A 26,838-nucleotide genomic window follows, 5' to 3' on the forward strand; every position below is an offset into this window, starting at 1 on the left:
CGCTGTAATTACTGCAGAACTAGGAACTGCCGGGGTTGGAAGCAGAGTTCCGACAGTGAAGATGGATGACAACCGGGATAGACAGCCCACCGTGCCGCTCGGGTGACTGGCAGTCTCGTCTTTAGGCGGGAGTTCCAGAAGCCACGAGCTCTGCAGTGGTGCTCTGTAATGGAACCGTTCCCGCTTTTTATTTTGACTGTTTACCCCAGCACTTTTATTCTGAAATAACACAGCTTGTGGCGCCATAATCAAAATGGCTGTTACCCAGATTTAAGTTGGATTTTATTGGCAAGTGTGATTTTTCTTTTTATCTTGCCTTTTCTTTTTCTTTTAATTTTGAAATAGTGACAGATTCACAGGAAGTCACAAAAAAGTGCACAGGGAATAATGATTAGCAAATTGTGTGCTCTCCTACTTATACTTAAAGACTAAAAGTAGTGAGGAGGCCCATGTTCCTTCCCCATCCCCCCATGGTACATGCTGTGTACCTCGGGGAGATCACAGCCAGGACACTGACATGCCCACAATGCAGACCTCACTAAGATCTCACCAGTTCCACATGTACCAGTGTGTGCGTGTGCATGTGTGCACAAGTGCATGTGTATATTCTGTGCAGCTTATCACATGTGTGTGCACATGTGTATCCTGTGCAGTTTATCACATGTGTAAATTTGTGTAATCACCACCACAATTAATATCCAAAACTGCTCTGCCAGCACAAATCTTATAAACAAACATGGGTGTGTGCTCATTGTACAGATGTGTGGAATATTTTCACTGTTTCAGAACTGATGCCCTCTGCATGCCCGTGGACAAGTCCCTTGTCCTTCTGAGCCTGGTCCTTACCGTGTATGAGATGGTATACTGACCCTCACTGGGCCAGGCTCCTCGGATTTTGTGAATTATGAACGGCAAATGCATTATCGTCATAACTCTGAAGAGAGGGAGGAAGGACAGTGCTTATTGGTTGCTCGCTAAGTTCCAGGCAAGGAGCTGAGCACTTTGCTTAGGGTAGTTAGTTCTTAGAGCGCCCACACATGAAGTGGTCACACCACCACGGAAGCAGCGCTCCCCAGATTCAAACTGGCCTTGCAAGGTTCGAGTGCGACCTTTTCCCTGCAGCCACAGTTTGGTTTTGAAATGTCACATTTACGGTCTTTAGAGGGGCGAGGATGGCATATATTTCCTTGAATCCATCTGTTGTATAATTCATAGTAAAATACATGTGTCCAACCCCGGTTGGTGTGGTTCAGGGGTTGAGAGTTGACCTATGAACCAGGAGGACACGGTTTGATTCCCAATCAGGGCACATGCCCGGGTTGCGGCCAGTTTCTATCTCTCCCTCCTTCTCCCTTCCTCTCTGAAATCAATAAAAATATATTTTTAAAAATTTATAATAATAAGAGCGTAATATGCAAAGTGACCAAATGGCCAAACAGCAGAATGACCGTCCGGACGAACTTCTGGACAACCTTCCTCAAAGCTGGGCTGTGAGGGCTGAGGCAGCTGGGGCTGTGAAGGCCTACTCTTGCATGAATTTCATGCATTGGGCCTCTAGTCCTATATAATAAAGAGCAAATATGCAAATGGTCATCACGCCCTCATGCCATAATGCCATCACGCCATCATGCCATCAGCCGTAACGGCTCAGACACTCAACACTGGGGAGAGAGGAATGGGGACCAGCCAGGCACAAATGAGCTTGCAAGAGAGGAATAGGGACCAGCCAGGCACAGATTGGGATAAGCCGCCCTCCCTGTGGTCCCGGGCGCCAGTGGCTGGGGCTGGGGCCCAGGAGAGGGACAAGTCACCCGCCTCGTGGTCCCAGATGCCAGCGGCTGGGGCTGCAGCTTGGGAGAGGGACAAATCGCCTGCCCCGTGGTCCCAGGCGCCTGCAGCTGAGGCCTGGGCGAAGCCAGCCCGGTCTTGGGTGCCTGCGGCCGGCCAGAGGGAGGAAAGCCCAGGTCCCAGGTGCCTGTGACCAGCCAGAGGAGGGAAACCTGAGTCCTGGTGCAGGTGAGGCAGAGGTGGTTAGGGGCTCTCAGGCCAGCAGGGGAGCAGTTAGGGGCGATCAGGCAGGCAGACAGAGGGGTTAGGGGTGATCAGGCAGGCAGGCAGGCAAGTGGTTAGGAACCAGCAGTCCCAGATTGAGAGAGGCAGTCAGACATCCCCCGAGGGGTCCCGGATTGGAGAGGGTGCAGGCTGGGCTGAGGGATTGCCTCCCCCCCTCCCCCCACACACACAGATTTTGTGTACTGGGCCTCTCGTAATAAAATAAAAGGCATGTGTCCGAGAGAATCACAAAATGGGCCAACAGGAGCTCAGTGAGTCCAGAATGGGGGGAAAGGACGATTTAAAGAACGCCTTGCTCCCCCTGGAACTGACGTTTTTAAAGGCCTCTGGTAGATGACTTTATTAAAAAGAATTAGTCACTTCTGTTCCTTCCCTGACCCTTTGTGGGTAACAGAACGAGGCAACTGGCAGGAATGGCCTTGTCTGTGGTCTGTGCTGCACAGCCAGTCACAGCTGCCAAACCGTCCGCTCGAACCTGGAAGGCTCCCTTCTCCCCATGCCTCGCGTTCTTCTACCGGGAGGGCGGTCGTCCCCCACGCATCCACCTGAGCCGCCCCCCCCCCCCCCCCGAGGAGCTGCAAGTGAGTCCTCCCTGGGCTCTTCCAGGGACTCCCAGCAGCCACTGGCTCTGCTTTGTGCTGTTTTATTTTAGTGAACTGTTATGAAAGTAGATATGCAGAAAAGAGCTCAGCTGAGCCATCCCAGCAAACCCCAGCAGCCACATCCAGATCATCTCTGAGAATTTGACTCGTGTCAGACGATCCTACTTGAAGGATTTCCCAAACAATCGGCGTCCGCAGCTGTCCACACACCAGGACCCAGCTCACATCTTTCTAAGGGTTTTATGGAACTGCAGGAAGGAAAGGGCAAGGCCAGGCTCCTTCTTCCCCGCCTCACCTTGACGTGTGTAGCCGAGTAGGTTAACGCTCAGACTGGCATCTGCGCCCAGGGCTCTGTGAGCCCAGACACCAGCTGTGCAGAGGCTGCGCCCCGAAAACCCGCACTTCCTCCCTGCGCTGAGGTGTGAGGTGTGGCCCTCAGCCCCTCTGGGCGTCGGCAGCTGTGGCTGGGTTGTTTGTGCTGGAGGTGGTGTGATGCCCACGCCGTGTGAGGTGTGGCTGAACCGTCCTGGGTAACAACAGATGTGAACTTCTGAACTGCAGCTCTACGAGTTACCTTCTGGGGGGAAAGTCCTTTCAGTCATGGACAGTGCTTTGTTGTTTTGTTTTACCTCCTACCACCCTCTCCCAAATCCCCACAAAGAGGTGACAACACGGATTAGCTGACGGTGTCTGCCACCTGGGTAAGGAAGTGTGTGCCCCCGAGAGGAAACGTGGGCAGCCACGGGGTCTGCTGGTGTGGACTTGCCGGCCTCTTCTGGGAAAAACAGGAAACAGGACGGTGAGCCCGGGCGTCAGCAGCGGGGCTCCTTCTCACTCCAGACACCATCTTTCACTTCTTAGAAGCCCATTGAGAATGAATTAGGGAAATGTCGGTCTGAATGGCCATGGCCCATGACAGAGTTGGCGCCCAGTGCATTTGGGAAGGCGCTGAGGAACCAGACGTCACAGGTGGCCGCTGTGGACATGTTCTCACTCCGCTGTATCACACGCTCTTGTCCTGGGTTTGATTTAGAGGGCAGGCTGGCGGTTGCTGTAAGCCTCAGTGTTCTCAGTGCCCGCTTGATGGACTGTGCTGAGGATTACGGGATGATTTGAAAGCTCTAAACCCTGGCGGTGCAGAGTGAAAGGGAGCCACAGAAGATCAGCTTTGTCAGCACCACTGCTGTCACTCTCGGCCTTTGTCCAGCCCCGGCAGAGCTGGTGTGGTGCTGAGGCCCCCTCCTCAGTCACTGGCCATGAGGACGTTTGCATGTCTAAGGAGGTCAGCCAGGGGGGCTGGGCCCAGACCTGTGCTCACATGGATGGGATGCTAATGGTCTGGTCCTGTGTCCGGGACTTATGGCTGGGCATCCTGGCTGACCATCACTCCTGCCCTCCCTGTGGCCATTCTGTCCTGCAGGTGAGAAAAAGGCCCGAAAGGACAGTACCAGGCCCTGCCCACAGCTGGGCAGTGGTGTGGGCGTGTTTGCTGCCATGTGTGTCCAGGCCGAGGTCTGGGCTTCTCGGTGCCTGTCTCCCTCGCGGTCAGCAGAGCTGGGAGCCCAGTGTGCCTGATGGGTTGGAACCTTAACCCTCCGGGGGAGTCGCACCCACCTGGTCCCTGAGATCTGAGTGAGGCTGGTGGGAGTATGGTGGATGCCACATGGGTCTGACCTCACCACCATTTGTGAACAGACACTCTGCACCTCTCCACTTTGCGAGGCTGCTCCCCATGACCCTCTATCCTTGTGCCTTTCAGGGCAAGGTCCACCTGGAGCTGAGGCTGAGTGAAGTCATCACCGACACGGGCGTCGTCTGCCACAAGTTGGCCACGCGGTAAGGCACGGGTCCGCCCAGGAATACTAACTCTGACCCCCGGCAGTGGAGCGAGTGTTGTTCTTCAAAGAAATGAATCAGAATTCCCTGACTTGGAGAGTCCCCAAGGTGACGTCATTTGTAGAGGTTCCAATGCACTAGAGAGTATTTACTTCAATGTACCCAATAAAGCAAATGCTCATCCTAGAGGTACCTATCCGTTATTGTGTGTGACTTTTAGGCAAAGAGGTTGGTGTCGCATATGGTGTTACACACGAGGGAGCGGATTCCACTCTCTGGCCCACCCGCAGGTTCTCGAGCAGTGATGGCGAACCCTTTGAGCTCGGCGTGTCAGCATTTTGAAAAACCCTAACTTAACTCTGGTGCCTTGTCACATATAGAAATTTTTTGATATTTGCAACCATAGTAAAACAAAGATTTATATTTTTGATATTTATTTTATATATTTAAATGCCATTTAACAAAGAAAAATCAACCAAAAAAAAATGAGTTTGTGCGTCACCTCTGTGTGTCATAGGTTCGCCATCACTGGTCTAGAGGAAGGTGGTGAGGAGTGTTCCCCACTACTGACTGTTTCTGGCTGCCCAACCCACACTCATCCGGTGTTCAGACACAGTGTAGGACATGGTGAAGGACATGATGTAGGGACACAGTGTAGCACGTGGTGTAGGAACACATATAGGACACGGCAGAGGACAGGGTATAAGACATGTATAGGACAGGTAGAAGGCGAGAACTCCCTGTTATCTGAAACTTGGGCCTGGCACATTGTAGGTGCTCAGCAAACACCTGGGCCCTGGGCGTGTTCCCGCTCATTTTATAGGCCCATCCTATACATGGGAGATGAGTTCAGCGAGTTTTATCCTTAACGCTCTCATTATTTCCATTCTTAAAGGATAGTTGCTGTGCTCTCAGAATTTGTAGCCGTGAAGACAGAGTTGCCTATTTTCTTTATTTATTTATCTATCGGTTTATTCCTTGTTCAAGGCTGCTCAACACAAGCCTCACATGGAACCGGGGGAGGGGGGAGAGACAGAATGGACCAGTCTGGGCAGATGTGGGCCTGGAGCCCTGTCCTGAGAGTGGCCCCACCTGGGCCCCACGACTCCGAGATGCAGGGATTTAAGTGTCTGCTCCCCGCAGAGTCCACGGGTGACGCACCAGAACTGCAGCCATCCGTCTCTGCGTCTTATCAGGGTGCACGTTAGGCTGCGGTTTCCAGGAACACAAGTGTCTAAAGTCAGGACGGTCTGTCAGCAGCAGCAGCCGCCTGTGTGTGGGTGTGGAGCTACTTCCAGACGCCCACTGCTGGCACAGGAAACCCCAGAGTTGAGGGCTTGGAGTTGTTTTGAAACACAGGAGCGTGCTGTGCACATGGCCCCTGTTTTTGGTTTTGCTTTTTTTAAGGAGCTTTGGTCTAGAGAAGATGCAAGGGTGGGATTCGGGAAGGTTCTGTGCACACTGGTGTTTCTGGGAGGAAAGGCCTCCAGCCACTCAGACAGATCTGGAACCGTGGGCCTCAGGCCGCACGGGCTGTCTTGGGTCCTTGCAGACACTGCTAACTGGAGCTTGCCTTGTTAGGACTGGAGCCTGGCCAACACGTTTTCTAACTGGGTTCCAATTCACGCAAAGAAATGAACTGTGTTTGCTCTGAAAGTGCTTTCTTAAATCTGTGTATCAATGTGGCTCTGTTGACAGTTTTCCTGCTCAAATGTCTGTTTGAATGTCAGGAGGGTGCTCACCACCTGCCTCACCAAGTTCTGGGTTCTGTCTGCCAGTGATCAACTGTACCTGTTTTTGTTAGCGCTGAGGTCAGCGTTTGATTCCCTCCCCGTGTGCGCAGGAGGGACAGGAACTAACGTCAGTGGGTCAGGGCCTCTCTGCCCACGCTGCCCCAGCCACGGCCTCCTGTAGGTTCTCAGACACTCAACCACCCTGCCTCGGCCTTTGCTTCTGTGACCCTCTGCTTGGAGCACCCCTCCTCCAAATCACCCTTAATTCAGGTCTCTACTCAGATGTCCCAAGAAGCCGCCCCCTTCTGGAGAGAGCACAGCCAGGCCTCTGTGTCCCGCCCCATGACCCTCAGCACTACAGCGTGCGTGTGGCTGATGACGGCTGTATTTTGTGCACTTCCCTTAGAATGTGAATTTCCTTGTTCATTGCCGAATCCCCGACACTTGGGGCAGGGCCTGGCACATTGTAGGTGCTCAGCAAACCCCTGGGCCATTTTATAGGCCCATCCTGTCTAGCGGAGCAGGAAGGAGCCCCAGAGAGGAAACAAGATGAGGCTTCCTCTCCTTGCTGACTTTCCTCGGAATGCTGAGCAGCACTTGGGCCTCTTTCCCATGTGGGAATTGGGCCTGTCACACCCATTAGCACATGCACTAGCACACACTAATATCCACAACTAGTATGCTTACTATACACGCTAGCACACAGTAGTACACATCCTGGTACACACTAGCACACATGCTGGTACACACTAGCACACATGCAAGTGCACATGCCAGCATGTGTATAGTGGTATGCATATGTATACATGCTAGTACACACTAGCACACATATACACATATTCACATTCACACACATGCTAGTACACAATGTGAGTGCATGTGCCAGTACACTGGCATACCTACTAGTATGTACTCATACTAGTACACACTATCACACACAAGTATATTCACACTCACGCACATGCTAGTACACATGCTAGTACACAGTAGTATACTTGTGTACTCGCACTAGTACACTTTGTTCAGAGTCCTGGGGCAGAGGGTCCACCAAAGGGGTGTAACAAGGGGGAAAGAGTGGGGAGTCCCACAGGGGCTCATGTTCTCTAATCAAGGAAACCAGAAGTTTGTGAGGGACCAGTGGCTTTTCTTTCCTCACCTCACCTCCTCCTGTAGCTTTTTTTTAAACTAAAAAAAATATACATACTATGAAATTTAGTATTTTAAAGTGCATAAGTATAGTACATTCCCAAGGTGATAAACCCATCACCACTCACTACTGTCTAAGCCAGGGGTGGGCAAACTTTTTGACTCGAGGGCCACAATGGGTTCTTAAACTGGACCGGAGGGCCGGAACAAAAGCATGAATGGAGTGTTTGTGTGAACTAATATAAATTCAAAGTAAATATCATTACATAAAAGGGTAAGGTCTTTTTTTTTTTTAGTTTTATTCATTTCAAACGGGCCGGATCCGGCCCATGGGCCGTAGTTTGCCCACGGCTGGTCTAACCTCATCTCTGTGAGCGGTCATACCCAGCCCCTCTGCCAGTCCCTGCACCACTTAACCGACTTCCTGCCTGTGGGCTTGCCTATTCAGGACGGTTAGTATAAATGGAACCATACAACATGTGGTCCTTTGTGATGGCTTCTTCCACTTAGCATAACGTTTTCAAGGTTTATCCAGGTTGTAGCGTGCGTCAGTACCTCATTCCTTTAAAGGATGAATAATATTCCACTATGGATATACCACATTTTCTTTATCACCCATTGGTGGACATTTGACTATTGTGAATAATGCTGCTAAGAACATTCTTATATGAGTTTTTGTACAAGTTTATGTTTTCATTTCTCTTGGGTGTATACCTAAGAGTAGAATTTCTAGGTCATACTGTAACTCTATGTTTAACTTTTTGAGAAACTGCCAGACTGTTTGTCATAGTGGCTGCCTTATTTTACACCCACCAGCTGAATGTGAGGGCTCTCATTTCTCCACTTCCTTGCTAACACTGTTATTATTGGCTGACATTTTTATTGCAGCCAGCCTAGTGGGTGTAAAGTAGTTTTGATTTGCATTTTCTCAAATGTAATGACTGGTGATATTGACTTTCTTGTCTTTGTTGGCCATTTATGTATTTTCTCTGAAGAAATGTCTACGCAAGTCCTTTACTTATTTTTTAATTGGGTTATTAGTATTTTTATTATAAAGTTGTAAGAGTTTTTCATATATTCTAGATACCAGACTTTTGTCAAATATATAATTTGCAAATATATTCAGTTATTCTGTTGGTTGTCTTCACTTTCTTGATAGTATTCTTTGTAATACAAAAGTTTTAAATTTTGATGAAATCCAATTTATTTACTTTTTCTTTGGTTGCCTGTGGTTTTGGTACCTATTTAAGATATCATTTCCTAACCCAAGATCATAGAAATTTACACTTATGTTTTCCTTCTAAGATTTTTATATTTTTGGGTCTTCGATACATTTGGAGTTAATTTTTTATATATGGTGTGAGGTAGGGGTTGGCATTATTATTGTTGTTATTTTGCATTTGAATATCCAGTTGTCCCAGCATCATTAGTTGAAAAGACCATTCTGTCCCATCAAATTATCTTGGCATTTTGTTGAAAATCACTGGCTATAAATGTGTGAGCTTATGTGTGGAATCTGTTCTATTTCATTGACCTATATCCCTGTGCTAGCACCATACAGTGAGTCTTCCAACTTGGTCCTTCTTTTCCTGATTCTTTGGCTATTCTGAGTTTCTTTTATTTCCACGTGAACTTTAGGATCAGCATTTTAATTTCTGCAAAAATAGCAGCTGGCATTTGATAGAGATTGCATTGAATTGTCCAACCTCTGAACATAATTTCTTTCCATTTAGTTAGGTTTTCTGTAATTTCTTTAAAACTTTTGTTTTTGTAAGGTCATCAGTAATGTCCCCTCTTATATTACTGATTTTTGAGTCTCCTCTTTTTCTTGGTCAATCTAGCTAAAGATTTGTCAAGTTTGTTGATCTTTTCAAAGACCCCATTTTTGGTTTTGTTGATTTTTCTCTCTTGTTTTTCTATTCTCTATTTCATGATCTCTGCTCTAATCTTGGTTATTTCCTTTTTCTGCCCTTTGTTGGGTATAGTTTGTCCTTCATCTGGTTTCTTAAGGTGGAAGTTTAGGTTGTCAATTTGAGATCTTTCTCTTTTAATGTGGGTGTTTTTAACTACAAAATTTCTCAGTAACACCACTGCAGTTTTTATATTTTATAATTTTCTTTCTTAGGGTTTTCTAAGTCTGTTCTACATGCCTGAGATTTTCCACAAACAGCTCTGAATCAGGACGGAACAGGAAGCAATGGGTATGCACCTGTAGTCAGGTACAAAAGGCTTTGGACTCCAAATCCTAGTGTCCCAGGTTAGCAGAATCTTCCCTAACTGTGTAACACTGGACACACTGCCTACACTCTGCACGTCATCCTCCTTGTGTAGAATGAGAGTGAAAGCATCTACGCTGGCATTTCTTCAGGATGTGGGTGCCCCCCCTCCCTGTGGCGTGGGGTCTCAAAGGTTAGCAGGGGCTCGGGCCAATCTGTGGCGTGCTATGGGCTCAGGAAAAATTAAGAGCTGGGATGATGAACCACTAAAGAGAAACCAACTGGCAAGTTCATTCCAATAACTAGTCTTCTCTCCTTGTCTGAGAATCCCCTCACCCCCTCTCTCCGTCCCAGCAGCCCTGTGACTTATTCCCGTTACTCACTGGGACATGACGGAGATGTGGCAGGGCAAGTGTTCCTTGCCTCCCTGATGCGACATTCCCTACCACAGGTGTGTTCGTTTCCTGAGGCTGCCTTAGCAACGTACCACAATCCTGGTTGCTTAAAACAACAGAAATTATTTCCCTCATAGATATGGAGGCCAGAAATCTAAAATCCGGCCGGGCCGAGGTCCCTCCGCAGGCTCTAGGGGAGCGTCCCTTCCTTCCTCTCCCAGCTTCTGGGGCTGAACACGTTCCCGGGCTTGTGGCCGCATCACTCCAATCTCTGCCTCTGTCTTCACACGGCTCTGTGTCTGTGAATCTCCCTCATGTTAGGGCACTCAGCCTTGGGTTTGGGACCCACCCTAAATCCCACATCATCTCCTCATGTCAAGATCCTTCGCTTGAACATCTACAAAGATGTTTTCCAAATGCGGTTCCGTTATCCGGTTCCAGAACTAAGACGTGGGAACCACCACCCAGCAGGTGATTCCTGCTGAGGCAGACAGCCCTCCCTGGACTGCCCTCACCTCTCACCTGGCCCACACAGTCTCTCGTGGGGTCCCTTGGGGCGTTCGGGCTGGGCTGAGTTCTCTTTCCAGACCTTCCCTCTCCCCATGGTCAGCTCACCCCTCTGCTGCCAGGCTCACTCTTCCCCACTGGCCTGAAGAGCAAGCTGCAGGTTGCCCTGTGAGTGCTTGAAGTTTCTTCTCTGAGGTTACCTGTTTCCTGCAAAAAGCCCCCAGTCCAGGAGGCTGGAGGCTTGTGCCCTCACTCCTTCTTCCTGTTCCTGATAAGGGACATATCCTGAGAGCCTTCCCAGCTGCACCACAGGAAGCACATCACCAGTTCCTCCCCTCCCTGGAAAGCCTTAAGAAACGGGAAATGTTTACAAAGTAGGTAGTGACAGAAGGCTTTCTGCCTGGGCTGGGCCGCCAGTGCCAAGCCTTGTGCTGCGGAGGGAGAACCCTCTGGTGTGCCCGTAGAAATCTCACCCTCCTGCCACACTGCAGCCTTTCCTGGTCATAACTCATCCTTCCGTCTCGTTTTACTCTCTGATGTCCGGTCTGCTGGCCTGGATACCCGACGGAGGCCCAGGCAGTTTGGTGCCCCGCCGTCCTGAATATTCCTAGTGTCTGTACAAGGACTGGCACTTAGCAATCCTGGGACAGGTACTTGGTCCTGTGCGAGTGGCTTGTCTTTCCAACTGGATTTCAAACTGGGACTCAGGGATCCTACCTCCTAATTCTTTTGGTATTTCCAACAAAGATAAACACAGCATCTTTTCATCATTCATTCTAAACTATTCAGTGAGCCCCTACTAAGCCAGCCACTATGCTCAGCCTTCTAGAGCATATGTTCTAGAGGGAGAGGCACCCTAATGCATTGCATTAATCACACGTAACATTTCATCTCACTGAGAAAAGCCCGAAGGATGCGAGCCTGTCGCTGGCGGCTGCGCACAGTGTGGAGGTTCTGTGGCCACTTGTGGAGTGAGTTAAATTTGACCTGTGTGACCTGGAGGTGTGCTGGGGCCATGGCGGTCTCCACAGTCATGCTGTGGACTGAAGATGAACTGATTATTTGTGGATGTATTTTTGGGCCCCAAGTCTCTTCCTTTAGAACAGAGGTGCGTACGGGAGAAACGCAGCGATCGTTTGTGCAGGAAGTTGGAAGGAAGACACGGTGCCGTTCCTGGCTCTGCTCTCCTGAGATTGAGCGTTGCTCACCCGCTCTTGCAGTCCTTCCTTTCTTGTCCCTGTTGATGGTCTTTCCTTGGGTATCCTGTGCCTGCCACTTTGTCCGAGAGCGAGGTTTCTTGTGTTTTCCCACTTGCAAGCTCTGTCACTTTGCAGACAAAGGTTCTATTGACAACCGGGCAAATGCTGGCTGGCTGAGCCGCCCCTCCTGACTGGCCCATGGGCCCTGCTCGGAGACTCTGATGGTCAGAGAAGGCGGCTCCACTTCCAGGAGGCACCCAACCGAGAAATTACCTACTTTCAGGCTTCCAAAATGTCAACTCCAATAAAGATCTCATTTTCTATTATTAAGGAATTACAGAAAGCAAGAACAGCTGACAGGCTCTTGATTTGTGGCTCCTTCTAGGGACAGGAAGCCTTCCAAAGCCACGGGTAGGAGTGGAGGCTGGCCAGGCAGCAGGGGCCCTCTGCTGGTGACCACGGATGGCACTGGTCACCCACAACTGGGGCGTCTGCAGCCCTCATGCTGCACCCAGGCCCCGGTCAACATGCAGACTGTTTTCTCCGGGGGGTGGGGCGGGGGTGGAGGGCAGGGCACCAGGACGTGCCCACATCGAGGGAAGGAAGAAGATGGAAACAAGTTCACAGCTGCAGGCTCTTCCCTCAGCTGTGAGGCATCACTATTTTAAGGGTCAGGTTGACAATAGAAACCTATAAATGTTAAAATAGACATAAAATATTGTACTCTGGTCCTTGAGATTCCAGATTAGCTGACTGTTTTCGTCACTTGGCATGTTTCAAGTGCCCTTTCTAAATGGAATAATGCCCAGTGCAGTAAGCACTGTATCTTCTCCCTTTACTTACCTGTAGCATGCCTAAGCATTTGTGAGGGTTTTTTTTTTGTGTGTGTGTGTAGAAACGGCCTGGACAGGCGCACTTTGTGTGTGTATATGTCTTTTCAAGTGAAGTCAGCTTTGGCTTCATGTGCTCCAAGCCGCTCAGGAGAGCACCACACCCCCAGCCCAGGATCTTACAGCTGAGCCGCAATCCAGCTAAAGCTGTTAGGGCGCTAACGAAGTGACGCCGTGGAGGAGGGTGTGATGGAGGCTAACACCCTCTCTATTCCAGTTGGTGCATGCTGCGGGCCAGATGGTCGGGTATTGACTTTCCTGTTTCTCGGAGATGTCTTGGGGTAACTGCAATCAGGAGCCAGGCTTTGTTCTGAGACAGAGAATAGAGCATCTCGCAAATTGGTCTTTAAAAGAAGGCGTGGAAGTGCCATCTATGCAGAGGCTGACTGTGCCCCAGGTGGCTGCTGCCTGCACCTGCAGCGCTTCTCTAAGACATAAGGGTGAAGAGTCAGTCCTGTTAGATCAGTGGTTCTCAACCTTCTGGCCCTTTAAATACAGTTCCTCATGTTGTGACCCCCAAGCATAAAATTATTTTCGTTGCTACTTCATAACTGTAATGTTGCTACTGTTATGAATCCTAATGTAAATATCTGATATGCAGGATGGTCTTAGGCGACCCCTGTGAAAGGGTCGTTCGACCGCCAAAGGGGTCTCAACCCACAGGTTGAGAACTGCTCTGTTAGATGCTCTGTTGCCTGTGAAAAGCTATTGTCTCTGAGGATCCCGAATGGGGGTGGTCGGGAACTTCTTGATCAACAACTGAATGTAATAAAAATGCATCCAGGCTCAGTGGGTACCATATCCACAGGGACGGAGCGGGGCCTCCCCTCACACCCCTGGAACAAGCTGTCATCCTACCTCTGCTTCCTCTCTCAGAGCTGCTGCCCTTTGGGGGCTCCTCTCTCCCCCAACTTAGGATGGGTGAGTCCTGGCCCTTAAGACCTCAGCCTGAGGCCCCCAGGCACCTGAGGGGTCGACCACCACCCTGCATTTTGCCCTCTTGTAGGTAGTTTATTTCCTCCCCATGTCACACATGGTAACTACATGCGCGCTCCACACACGAGCTTCCGTCCTCTCACGGCTCCACTCTCAGTCCTGGAAACGCGCCCGAAATGTGAGAGCTCAACAAATATGTGTGTAATGGCAAGTTAATGGATGAGTAAAGCCTAGTTTAGGGATGAATGAAGGGATGAGTGGATTTTTTATAATGATGAGTTAATGAAGGGAGAAAGATAACCAATGACCAAGTCAGTAATCTGGGAGAGAAATGCAGACATATCCCAGAAAGTAGAGTGAAAAGAGAAAGATTTTAAAAATATTAAATAAAGCTCATTGAAGTCATGGGCCGAGCCATGAGGCCCCACCTTCCCTAACAGGAGTTCCAGAAGAAAAGTGGTGCAGAAATGAAGAAATTTACAGAAAACTCCATGGCCAGGACAGGTTGGCACTAATTCTGAGGAGTGGAGGAGCAAACCCCTCTCCCAGAAAGGAATGTTCTGGTAAATGGAGAACCTGAAGCCTCCCCAGGAGGGACAGCAGCTCAGTGCCGCTGACGTGGGAAGGAATGAGGAGATGGGCACTCAGATGGCTGAGAGGAACTGATCGTGCGTCTGTATGTAGCCAACCTGACATACAGACGTAGGATTAGGACTTTGGCTTCCGGCCACACTGGAATAGTGGGAACCGAGTCCCCTCTCCCACCACAAACATCTGAAGAGCTGGGTGCCTTAGGAGTGGACCAGCTCAGGACTCGGGCAACTGACAGCTTAGCTGTGACTCCCTAATAAGGGAAGCAGACGAGATGAGCCATGGCACCCAGCTTTTGTCCTGGAGGTGTGCTGTGACATGGGCGGGGAGGTGTCCCAGCCAGAGCTTGGAGGGGGGCGAGGCCACTGTGGGCATGTTTGGGAGAGGGAGGACTTCCCAGTGCTCCACCAGCCAGTGTGATCAAAGGTGAAGAGCCAGGGTTGGGCAGAGCAAGGGGGCTGTGGGCTGAGGGCTCCCTTTGTGGGGCTGAGACTTATTTGAGTCCCCAGCTCAGTGGAGAGCCATCAGGACACCACCCTGCACGGGCCCCAGGAGGCCACACCTGTGAAGTGGGGCCAAACCAACAGCAGTTGCAGGCCCCTCCGGACAAAGCTTCAACCAAACATTGCCACGATTGGCCCAAAGCAAGAGACTCTTAACCACCGATCAGCACAAGGCCCAGCGGCTGTGTCCTTTACAGACGACAGCAGAATCAGGGCACCCACGTCCACTCAACACTGACCTGCCACCTGGGGAGGAGCAGCCCACAGAACAGGCTGGGGCATGAAGGTGCAATGGGATTAATGACAGGACGCTCAGGGAGCGAGTCTGACTCACTCCCTGACATGAGCCAGGACAGCTGGCCCCAGGCCTGCAGGTGTGATCAGGCGTGAGTGTAGCTTGAGACTGGGGCATCCTCCACTGTCATGAGGCACGTGTGGCATGGAGGTTAGGCACAGGCGGTAGCTGTAAGCCTGCGCCTCAACTCTCCCACTTCTAACATGGACTTCACAACAGTGCGGCTCCGTAAGGCTATGGAGAGGCCAGTGCATGCATCGTGGACAGCTCTGGAATAGCACCGGCTCCTAGGAGAGTAGGCAGTGACGTGCTCATGAACATTCACTGGAAACGCTCTCTCTGTGCAGAGGCTCCTCTACCCTGAAAGCAGCGCACACTCTCTCCCACCCCAGATGTTTTCTGGTTGCTAATCAGTGGATGGAAGCTTCCAGCCCTGGACAGCCACCCCCACACCATGGCTCAGGGCCCTTGGCCTTGAGCTGTGAGACAGCTGCTCTTGGACCCAGGGAGGCCGTAAGCTACAGCCTGCGGGCCTTTCATCTCCCGCTCCTGACCACCCCTCCCACTTCTCTCCACAGCATCCTCGAGTGCCAAGGCCTCCCCATCGTGAATGGGCAGTGCGACCCTTACGCCACTGTGACACTTGCAGGACCATACAGGCAAGTAGCTGCCACCCGCACCTGCCCCGGCCCCCGGGGCCTGCAGGGTGGGGCACAGGCACCTGAAGGATGGGGAGCATTCCTCAGTCACAGGAAGGGAGGATGCGCTGCAGGTAGAATGTGTAATCTTGACTTCCTTTTGTTTCCTTTATTGGCCTCACATGGTTTTGTGAAAAAAAGGAAGACTCGATGTTTTTCATGCTGAGTATTTTTGGCTCAGTAAAGGTCCCTGATTTGCATACCATCTGGGGTTGGAGACAAACAGAAATATTTATAAGATAAATAGAGGCAGCAAATTACTTGTGCATTTGATCGCTCAGTCTCAAGGCTGAGAGATTTGGCATCGCAAGTGTTGTTTCTGATCCTGATCCTTCCTCCCTTGATTTCAGATCGGAAGCAAAGAAGACGAAAGTGAAAAAGAAGACCAACAACCCTCAGTTTGACGAGGTGTTTTACTTTGAGGTCGGTGTCTGAGTTGAAACCCTGCCCCCGAGATCCTTTGGCAAAAAGTCTCGATCTGAAGGCTCTCAGCCAGTTGCTTCCTCTGAAAGTTCTCTGGGTGACGTCCCCCCACCAGAGATTCCCCCTGCTCTGCAGCCCCTGCTCCCTAGAAAGAAAGGCCAGCCCTGCTTCCAGAATGACTCAGCTTCGAGTTGCGTTCTTACCAATTCATTCTTTCCAAATTACCAGGACTTTGGGTTTTCTTAATTGTTTTGTTTTAGTGGGTGTTTATTTTGGCGGGGTTTTTTTTTGTTGTTGGTGGTGTTTTGTTTTTTTTGTTTTTTTTGGCCTTTTCCACCCAATCTTTCCTGAGCAGTGAAGGGAGGCTTGTTTCACCAGAAATAGTGAGGGTTTTGAAGCAAAGAGGAAGTGTTTTTGGACACAGAGATCCCCCAGCTGCCTCTCCGAATGTGAACCACCAAGATTAGTAAGCTGCAGGGTGTGAGGGCTGAAGACCGGACCGGAACCACAGTGCACACGGCTGGTGTAGTGATGAGACGGACCATACGGAATGTACTGAGGCGGGCGTTCTTTCCGTCCTCAAAGGTTTCTTGAATGCTTACTCTCCACCAGGTCATGGTAGGTGAGGATGACCGAGGCCTTCGCTCCCGTCCTCCTCAGGATCCTGCAGACTAGCAGGAGGGATCATCCCACTTGCTGCAGTGACGGTTCAGTTAGTGGCTCCGGGAGACAGAGAGCAGTTGCAGCCAGCAGAGCTGCCGGGGGCGTGGGGCGAGGCTCCCAGAGTGGGGACAGTCTGGGAAGGGGGCATGCACAGGTGTGGAGGTCAGGAGGGTGCAGGAAACTGTACCTGGAATGCAGAGTGAGGTCGAGTGAAAAACGAGGAATTTTGGAAAATGAAGTTGGAGAGATGAGTTAGAACCAAGCGCTCATGGGCAGAGGACCTGGGCCTTCTCCACTGGCCTCTGGAAGCTCACATGTTTCCTCCATGGAAGTCAGTGGCCGGCCTTGGGGTAGCCCTGGGGAGGGCGATGGAGCCGGGAACCTGAGGGCGTAGTGAAGGGCCCCTCTCTGTCCAAGACGGACATTCTGGCTTTATAGTTGGGTGAGAAAATGGTTCTTAACAGACTGAAGATAAGCCAGGAAGCCCATGCGGCCACCCTCACCTCCAGAGACTCATGCTGTGTCTCCAAAGGCAGGCACGACACCTGGAACAGAAGCTGCAGAAAAGTCCTTAACATGAATGTGCATTAAAGGCAGCACCTGCCATGTCTGGAGGCTCAGACAGGCGCTTTCCCAGCTTTTGATTTTACCACAACACGCAGTAAGGCACAGACTTCACACCGTGACGCACTTCCCGCCAACAGCTGCATCCACTCCTGTGTGGTTCCCACTCACATTAGGAGCGCTGCGTACTTGCTATGGTGGATTTGGCGAAAATTGTGGGTCTCAACTCAGTAGATGAGTTTAACGGCCCTGGATGATTGAATGTAGCAGTAGGGCCGAAGCCTCAGGCTCCCAGAGAAGGCCTAGACCTGGGCTCTCGGTGCTGCTGGTTAGGGCCTCGCTCGCGGCCTCCGCCCAGAGGACCTTTGGAAAATGCTTGTGTGTGGACTTTACGTCCTTTGACTCAGAGGCTCAGCCCTGCTTAGCTGCATGCTCCCTCTTATCAGGTTCTCCTCACCTCCTTTCAGCCTCAGCTGGCAAACAGCCTGAGGCTGAGTCCTGCCAGGGGACCCTGCTGGCGGGGAGCGAGGGGCTGGCAGGCAGCCTCCTGCAGGAGTTTCAACAGGAGGTAGTCTCCAGCCCAGCTTATTCCAGGATAAAAGCCAGACTTACCTAAAAACCCTTAAATATCTAAGTGAAATGATTTAAAATTCTGTAAGAGTCACCTTCATTCACTCGATAGATATGTTAGGTGACAGGCAGGAGTAAGGCAGGGAGGAAGCAGGCCAGCCTCTGCGCCATCCCCCCGGAAGCCAGACACCTCGTCATAGTATTGGGGTCATGCCAGGCAGGGGGCACAGGGGGCTTCCTGGAGGAGGTGGCATTTCAGAGACAACTGCCGGCTTCCCAGCGTGGAGCAGAGTGAGGAATGGCCTCAGGAGTGAGCTGGGCAGGGGGCACAGGTTGTGGAAAGATCCCCTGTGCTGGGTGAGGAAGACAAGTGGGGACCCTGGGGACCTTCAGAAGTTTTAGCCAAAGGAGATTAGGTCGGGGCCAGCTGGGCTGTGGCTGGTGGGAGCTGGGCTGGGGCAGTACAAGGACAGGCTGCCAACAAGGTGGAGGCAGCAGGTGGGAAAGCTGGGGAGGAGCAATTGGAGGCATGAGGGCATGGATATCAGGAAGGGGAGGCGGTCAGCAGGAGGAGTGGATGTCAGGAGGGGGAGGTGGTCAGCAGGAGGAGTGGATGTCAGGAGGGGGAGGTGGTGAGCAGGAGGAGTGGATGTCAGAGGGGGAGGTGGTCAGCAGGAGGAGTGGATGTCAGGAGGGGGAGGTGGTCAGCAGGAGGAGTGGATGTCAGGAGGGGGAGGTGGTCAGCAGGAGGAGTGGATGTCAGGAGGGGGAGGTGGTCAGCAGGAGGAGTGGATGTCAGGAGGGGGAGGTGGTCAGCAGGAGGAGTGGATGTCAGGAGGGGGAGGTGGTCAGCAGGAGGAGTGGATGTCAGGAGGGGGAGGTGGTCAGCAGGAGGAGTGGATGTCAGGAGGGGGAGGTGGTCAGCAGGAGGAGTGGATGTCAGGAGGGGGAGGTGGTCAGCAGGAGGAGTGGATGTCAGGAGGGGGAGGTGGTCAGCAGGAGGAGTGGATGTCAGGAGGGGGAGGTGGTCAGCAGGAGGAGTGGATGTCAGGAGGGGGACATGGTCAGCAGGAGGAGTGGATGTCAGGAGGGGGAGGCGGTCAGCAGGAGGAGTGGATGTCAGGAGGGGGACATGGTCAGCAGGAGGAGTGGATGTCAGGAGGGGGAGGTGGTCAGCAGGAGGAGTGGATGTCAGGAAGGGGAGGTGGTCAGCAGGAGGAGTGGATGTCAGGAAGGGGAGGTGGTCAGCAGGAGGAGTGGATGTCAGGAGGGGGAGGCGGTCAGCAGGAGGAGTGGATGTCAGGAGGGGGAGGTGGTCAGCAGGAGGAGTGGATGTCAGGAGGGGGAGGTGGTCAGCAGGAGGAGTGGATGTCAGGAAGGGGAGGTGGTCAGCAGGAGGAGTGGATGTCTGGAGGAGGGAGGCGGTCAGCAGGAGGAGTGGATGTCTGGAGGGGGAGGTGGTCAGCAGGAGGAGTGGATGTCAGAGGGGGAGGTGGTGAGCAGGAGGAGTGGATGTCAGAGGGGGAGGTGGTGAGCAGGAGGAGTGGATGTCAGGAGGGAGAGGCGGTCAGCAGGAGGAGTGGATGTCAGGAGGGGGAGGTGGTCAGCAGGAGGAGTGGATGTCAGGAGGGGGACATGGTCAGCAGGAGGAGTGGATGTCAGGAGGGGGAGGTGGTCAGCAGGAGGAGTGGATGTCAGGAGGGGGAGGCGGTCAGCAGGAGGAGTGGATGTCAGAGGGGGAGGTGGTCAGCAGGAGGAGTGGATGTCAGGAGGGGGAGGCGGTCAGCAGGAGGAGTGGATGTCAGGAGGGGGAGGTGGTCAGCAGGAGGAGTGGATGTCAGAGGGGGAGGTGGTCAGCAAGAGGAGTGGATGTCAGGAGGGGGAGGTGGTCAGCAGGAGGAGTGGATGTCAGGAGGGGGAGGCGGTCAGCAGGAGGAGTGGATGTCAGAGGGGGAGGTGGTCAGCAGGAGGAGTGGATGTCAGAGGGGGAGGTGGTGAGCAGGAGGAGTGGATGTCAGGAGGGAGAGGCGGTCAGCAGGAGGAGTGGATGTCAGGAGGGGGAGGCGGTCAGCAGGAGGAGTGGATGTCTGGAGGAGGGAGGGAACTGGCAGGATGCTCCTGGGTGCTGGGAGGGTACATGGACGTTAGTGTGATGTGCCCTGCGTAGCGCCACACCCCCACTTGCAGGAATTGGGCTCCAGTCCAGCCTCTGCTCATTCACGGTGAGTGGGGCGCACAGCCTCCACCCCTGAGCTGGTTGGTCCAGGGCAGGCGCTCCGTCTAACTCGCTCTCCCTCCCTCTGCACCACCAGGTGACCAGACCCTGCAGCTACAGCCGAAAGTCCCACTTCGACTTTGAGGAGGAGGATGTGGACAAACTTGAAATCCGGTGAGCAAGAATCAGGGTTTCGAGATTCCTGGTTGGAGGCTGCAGTCTGAGCTCACCTCTTCTGTCCGCTTTTGTTTTGTTTCGCTTTGTTTTTTGGTTAATCCTCGCCTGAGGACATTTTTTCCATTGCTTTTTCAGAGAGAGTGGAAAGGAGGGAGGGGGAGAGAGACAGAGGAGAGAGAGAAAAATATCGATGTGAGAGAGACATAGCGATTGGTTGCCTCCCGCACACACCCTGACCGGGGCTGGGGCCTGGAGATGGAACCTGCAGCCCAGGTATGTGCCCTTGACTGGGAATCAAACCTGAGAGTCTTCAGTGTGCAGGCCAATGCTCTAACCACTGAGCAAAAACATAGGGGAATGGATAGGGGGGTTTTAACGTTCTTGGTGATTTCAACAGGAGGATGTTGGAAATTGGAACCAGTCATAATCACCCAGGTGTTCGGGTGGCTGTGGCTGGAAGGACACTTACTTTCCCAAGGGGCAAACTCGGCTTTACAGTCCGGCTGCTTTGGGACTCTCCTGACACAGCCTTGGGTGTGCAGAGTCCGTACTTGTCACCTAGAACAGGGGTGGGGAAGGCCCTGACCGCGGGCGGTGTAAGGCCTGAGAAATCATTCGATCTACATTAGGGGTGAGTTAATTAAATGTTTGGCCACATATAGCAGGCTAATTTTTAAGTTGATAATTTTGTATGGCCTGTGAATGATGTTATAAATATCCAAGTGGCCCTTGGCAGAAAAAAGGTTCCCCACCCTGCCCTGGAAGATCCCAGCATGAGTTCATTGGCATCAGTTTTAGGATCCCTTCAGGGGCCTATTTCGCCTGCTCTGCCTGTAGGAAGCCCCGCCCACCTGCAGCGCCTGCCCCAGGGGTAAGGTGCCTGGGAGAGAGCATCCTAAGCCAGCTGTGCATTCCGTTGTCCTGGGCCCGGGTGCCCACCCCTGGGTCTGAGTAGCCGGTTCAGGAGAAGCATAGGAATGCCCTGATTTGACACGATTTAAAATCTCCTTTCCTTTAGGCCAGGGTTTTCCGAGACGTTCATTTGCGGGGTACTCTGGTATCCCTCCCTCGAACCTGCAGCGGTTTTCCGGGCCTCTGAGCAATAACCAAGCTGTGGGGGGCTCCAGGCCCAGTGGGGGGCTGACCTTTGGGGTACAGGGTACAGGCCAGGGCTCTTCCCTCTCCCAAGTGCGGGGGACCCTGGGGCTCTGCTCGGCCCTCTTCTGGGCTCAAGTCCTGAGAGGTCGTGGCCTCCACACACAGATCTTGGTTTGAGCCCAGCTTTACGTGTTTCCAGGCAGTTTAAATCTCCCATTTCAAAATACTGAAGCCGAGGCGAAGTGACCCCAAGTCGAGAAGGTCCCCACTGGAGGTCCGCAGGCCTCATTTGTGGTTTGACTGCACACTGCCTGCCTTCAGACCGACGGCCCCGCTGCCTTGTTCAGAGAAAGAAGTGTTTATGAAAGACTCGGCTTTGAGTTCAAGCGTGAAGTCCTAGTTCTTTTTCTAAGCATACAAACCAAAGACGCTTTTAAGTGCTTCTCTTATTAAAAAGAAAAGGCTGCCCGGCGACTTGTTCGTATTTTGCTGAAGTGTTGCTCGGCAGGTTGAAGAGTCTTCTGCTTGTAATTCTAAGTGTCCGCAAGGGTCAGTGTTCATGTCCGTGTCCCGACATGCGTGCTCCTGTGGGACATCCTTCGCCTGCTGTGATGTCCACGGCCCCCCTGCTCAGACTTGCAGGGGCAACAGAAGGGCTGCTACAGTCTTCTAGAATTTTCCCCGGTCTTAAATTGTAGCTCATGGATATCCTCTGATTAAGCTGTTTGCTGTGGGGGTGTGCCATGTTCACTAGTTAGCACCGGGGAGCGTCGTCCACCTCCATCTGTCACTCGTGTGCAATCGCCACGTCCCCAAATCGGAGGGAACAGAATTCTCTCTGGAGGAAAAGGCTCATGGGTGACAGACTCTTTAGCAGGGGGTGTGGACGTTTCTCAGAGATGGCACATGGTGCTGAGCTTGCAGCCGGCAGTGACGGGCCCTCGGGCATGAGTCACACCGGTAGGTCGGAGGGATCTTGGGTGCGGGGCTCTGAGTGCAGGTAGGGAAGGAGGAGTCAGACACGGTTTTTCTTCCAGGTGTACTTTCACATGCTGGAAGGTAGGGGGCATCCTGGTTGTTAGGTTGGGCAGCCTGGCCAGTCCCCCGGGGCTACCATTCTCTGCATTAGCCTGAGCAGAGCTAGATTTCATTTATTCCCTCCACTGTGCAGAGCCCGCAGACTGAGGCCACCTGCTGGGTGCTCCTGCTGTGTCTGAGACACGGCCCAGCCCTGAGGGCAGGTCCTGCCACACTGGGACCTCTCCCAGGTACAGGCAGGGGACGCTCCTGTCTTGGGGGCACAGCACTTCCCTCCTGTTACAAAGACAGGAGGCAGCTCACCGACCTGCCTGAGGCTTGGCCTCTACCTCCTCTGGGTCCTGGCAGCCCGGGAAATGCACATCTCCACGCCAAAGCCTGGTCCTGCTTGACCTCACGTCTAAAATGCCCTCAGTCGGTGTAGATCTCCACAGAGGCTGACTTGGTGGAACCGAAGGCTCCGTGGTGCTCCAACCCTCCTGCTGGGAGAAAGGACGCCGGCGACAGCTTCTGCCTCCCCCGGCCGCTCTCCAGGAGCATCCACATGCCAACCATTGTTTTTCAGGGTTGACCTCTGGAACGCCAGTAACTTGAAATTTGGGGACGAGTTTCTGGGAGAACTACGGATTCCGCTGAAAGTGCTGCGGCAGTCCAGCTCCTACGAAGCGTGGTAAGGTGACGTGTGCCTGCCTGCCGTCCCGAGCTGCGGGTGGAGGGACAGAGTTAACAAGTCAGAGGGCACAGAGCTGCGTCTTTACACTTTACAGCCCAAACGAAATGCACACGTCAGCTTCCTCTCTGGCCACCTACTCTCATTCTGCCAAGTCCTAGCTAGTCTAGTGCTGCACGGGGTGGGACCAGGAGAGGCAGAGCCTGTGGGAAGCACCGCTGAAGCGGTGGTGTGCGCAGTGGTCTGCCCCGCCCGCCAGCACGAGCGCCCCACTCCCTACCCCCCTCATGTTGGAAGCTCTGCCACACGTTTCTTTGAACCCTTTCAGTTTTGCTCTGCTTGTTGCTAGCCACTGTCGTGTTCACTCCCTCCCCCTCCTCATCCTCTCCTTTCTTCCCACCCTTCCCCCTTTCCCATCATGATCTTTGTCCATGGCTCTGTGTCCTGTGTCAGCAGCTCTGATAGGAAACATCCCTAGGGGAATGCCCTGGATGCAGGGACCCTGCAGGGGGTGTCCTACAGAATCCCCCTGAGCCCCTCCTGCCTCAGACCCTGACACAGAGCCCGCCCTTGACGGGGGACAGCCCTGGGAGGTGCTGCGGCCTCACGCCACCTGTCCCGTGTCCTGCGCCCAGGTACTTCCTGCAGCCCCGAGACAATGGCAGTAAGAGCCTGAAGCCTGGGGACCTGGGGTCCCTGCGGTTGAACGTGGTTTACACAGAAGACCACGTCTTCTCCTCCGACTACTACAGCCCCCTGCGGGACCTGCTGCTGAAGTCTGCGGACGTGGAGGTACTCCTGTGATGGTGCACCTGTAACCTCAGCGCACCCCCCCCCCCCGCCCCACCCCCGCCCTGTCCCTAATCCCCGCAGCCACCGCCTGGCCTCCTTACCCAGACCCACTCCCTCTCTGGCCCCTGCCCAGCTCTGCCTCCCCACCTGCCCAGACCGGCCCCCGAATCCACTTTCCACTCCCTGGTTCCCTGGCTGCCCCTACACCTGTGACCACCATGCCCCCGCTCCCCATCCAGGCCCTGACCACCTGAGGCCCCCACCTGGGCCGCCTGGTCCCTGCTGGTGACTTCCCTGCAGCCTGGCCCCTCTGGGCCTGTTTTGTGCGCAGGAACATCTGAGTCTCCCTTTGCTGGGTGAGGGGGTGTCGTGGGGGGCCTGGAAGCTGCCCTGGGGTCACGCTGTGTCCCTGCCGCAGCCCGTCTCGGCGTCCACGGCTCACATCCTGGGCGAGGTGTGCAGAGAAAAGCAGGAGGCGGCCATCCCGTTGGTGCGACTCTTCCTGCACTATGGCCGTGTGGTGCCCTTCATCAGTGCCATCGCCAACGCCGAGGTCCGGAGGACACAGTGAGTGCGGCCTCTGCCCGGACCCCTCATTTCCCAGGGGTCTGGCCTGGTGATGGGCTGGGGCTGGGGCTGGGGCTGGAGCTGGGCAAAGTTGGGGGGCCCCGGGCAGCAGAAGTCTCCTCCAAAACATGTCACAGCACAGGGATGGGGCAGATAAGGAAACCATATAGATTCCGGTTTTCTTTCAGAGAGACACTTACTTACTGTCTTTAAAATTGCACCTTTTCTCCCGGAAATCTTGAGGTGCGTGGGCAAGAAGGGGGTGACTGTGGCACCGGCTGCCTCAGGAACGGGCTCAGTCCAGTGTTAAACCCCCCTTCGAGGCCTGGGTCGCTGGATCCCAGGACCTGCCCCCACTAGTGGAGCGGGTTCTACATGCCCTGGGTCCCTCAGTGCAGGAACACCCAGACGCAGCCTGGTTGAACGAGGTTCTAGAAAGTATAGCCCATCCCGCCCCTTCCCTGCCAGATCTCCTGTGCTGGCCCCAGGTTTGGTCCTTAGAGGCATTCGGTGGTTCATTTGTATAAAACAAGCCTCAGGGAGGAGAGCACCGCCAGCTCCTGTCCCTTTGGATGGGTTGATGGCAGGAGGTGTGATGCTGACGTGTTACACAGGCAGGACGGCCAGGACCCCTGCTGTGACACGTCCGGTCTGGTCTCTGGCTCCTTCTAAAGCCCCTGATAGCAGACTCCCCAGGCGGGCGTGTGCCTGCCTCTGAGGACGGGCACTCCAGAATAGGTTCTGCTTCTCCTCCACCTCGCTTGCTGAGGAGACAGAAGTCACCCTCATGCTGTCTTCCAGGGACCCCAACACCATTTTCCGAGGAAACTCATTGACATCCAAGTGCATTGACGAGACGATGAAGCTGGCGGGGATGCACTACCTGCACGTCACCCTGAAGCCCACCATCGAGGAGGTGGGTCGGGGTCCCCAAGGGCCCAGTGTTATGGGGGTGCATGCATGAACCCACATGTCTGTGTGAAGGACAGACAGACATACAGGGAATGCAATGTGGACAAACAGCTGTCACTTTAATGTCAGCTGCACTCCCACACACCTGCCGTGTGTATTTCAGAATCGTCCTCATTTTCTCAAATTAAAAAACCACTTAAGAAAACCCATTATTCTGAAGACAGAGGCCCTGCAGGAGAGGGCACCCCTTCCCACAGGTGCTGGCTCTTCCCGAACTCGCAGGGCCTGGGGTTTTCTCTGGAGCCCCCTGCAGCCGTGGCGGCCACGCCCCGACTTCTTGTAGCTGTCGACACATGAAAGGAACCACACGCTTCCTTTCCTGGCGACTCAGCGTTTCTTCCCTGAGCCCTTCATGGGCATCTGGGCAATTCCCTAAAAAACAGGCCCCGTGCTGTGCTGGTTGAGCCTCTGTGCGGTTTCCTGGCAGCACTTTGAAGTGAAACGTTGTGAAGCTTTGTGGCGCCAGGTTCCATGGGAGATAATGCAGAACCATTTCCCAGGGAGTCCCGTTCCCCCCGGGACTCCAGCCCCGCACGCTGCCTGGTCTGCGGCCACTCTTCCCCATGCAGCTGGTGGGGCGGGGGGCTGGCTGTGGGCAGCTATGTTCTGAACAAGGCTCATGGCATCTGTCCCTGAGCTGATACGGCTGACCCCTAACCCCCTGAGCTCCTGGGATCTGTCTCACTCACTCCTGGTCACAAATGCTCTTTCCAGATATGCCAGAGCCACAAACCCTGCGAAATCGACCCCGTGAAGCTGAAAGATGGCGAAAACCTTGAAAGCAACATGGTAAGGGGCTCCGGCTCGTTCACCAACACTTTCCAGAGCCAGCGCCTGTCTTGAGGATTTGGGTGTGTGGCCACCTTGGACACTCTCTGTCAGGTGGGGCAGGGCGTGCTTTGCAAGGGCACGCACAGGAGCCTGAGGCAGACGCTGACTTCACCTGCTGTGAGGGGACCAGTCCTGGGCGACGATTGGCCACCGTCTGTCTTTGCTCTTGAGTTCCTTCCTGCCATGAGCACCACTCTGTGGCCTGCCACTCAGCTCCTGCTCCTTCCCTTCCTGGGACAGCCAGGAGCCCTCCCCCTGCCCCGCCCTCTGCACGCCCCCATGGGGTGGCCTCGCCAGCCTCAGTCTCCCCAGCCCTCAACAAACACAGGTCTCAAACCTACCACCCAGGCTGTTCCCAGAGCTGTTTCTTAAAACATCAAAACTCCCTAATTTTGACATTTCACCCTAAATATTTCTGTCTTTTTTATGATTTCTCCATCCAGATCAGGCGATGTCTTTGTCGTGCCTTAAAAAAAAAAAAAAAAAAGACAGGGTTCTCGCCTTCGGGAACTTACACTTCAGTGAATTTGACTGTGTTTAGTTAATGAGGCCAGGAACATGGTGTGGCTTTCCCCACACCCCAGAACCCCTATTATTTGCACTATATGAATTACTATAACTAGTCAGTACGTATTTTA

General features: G+C 53.3%; 1 protein-coding gene across 1 annotated transcript in view; it reads left to right on the forward strand.

Annotated features, from left to right (window-relative positions):
- RASA3 (RAS p21 protein activator 3) overlaps positions 1–26,838 on the forward strand; it is a 116,181-nt gene that overhangs the window by 72,639 nt on the left and 16,704 nt on the right. Inside the window, exons 5-13 of the mRNA XM_070408539.1 lie at positions 4,435–4,511; positions 15,501–15,581; positions 15,971–16,043; positions 20,153–20,229; positions 22,934–23,038; positions 23,674–23,830; positions 24,249–24,397; positions 25,199–25,313; positions 26,084–26,158. Of these exons, the coding sequence (XP_070264640.1) occupies positions 4,435–4,511; positions 15,501–15,581; positions 15,971–16,043; positions 20,153–20,229; positions 22,934–23,038; positions 23,674–23,830; positions 24,249–24,397; positions 25,199–25,313; positions 26,084–26,158 (909 nt within the window). The remainder of the gene's footprint in view (positions 1–4,434; positions 4,512–15,500; positions 15,582–15,970; positions 16,044–20,152; positions 20,230–22,933; positions 23,039–23,673; positions 23,831–24,248; positions 24,398–25,198; positions 25,314–26,083; positions 26,159–26,838) is intronic.

This window comes from Myotis yumanensis, unplaced genomic scaffold, assembly GCF_028538775.1.
Source record: "Myotis yumanensis isolate MYYU_CA2020_CCGP unplaced genomic scaffold, mMyoYum1.0.hap1 SCAF_3, whole genome shotgun sequence".
Taxonomy (NCBI): Eukaryota; Metazoa; Chordata; class Mammalia; order Chiroptera; family Vespertilionidae; genus Myotis; species Myotis yumanensis.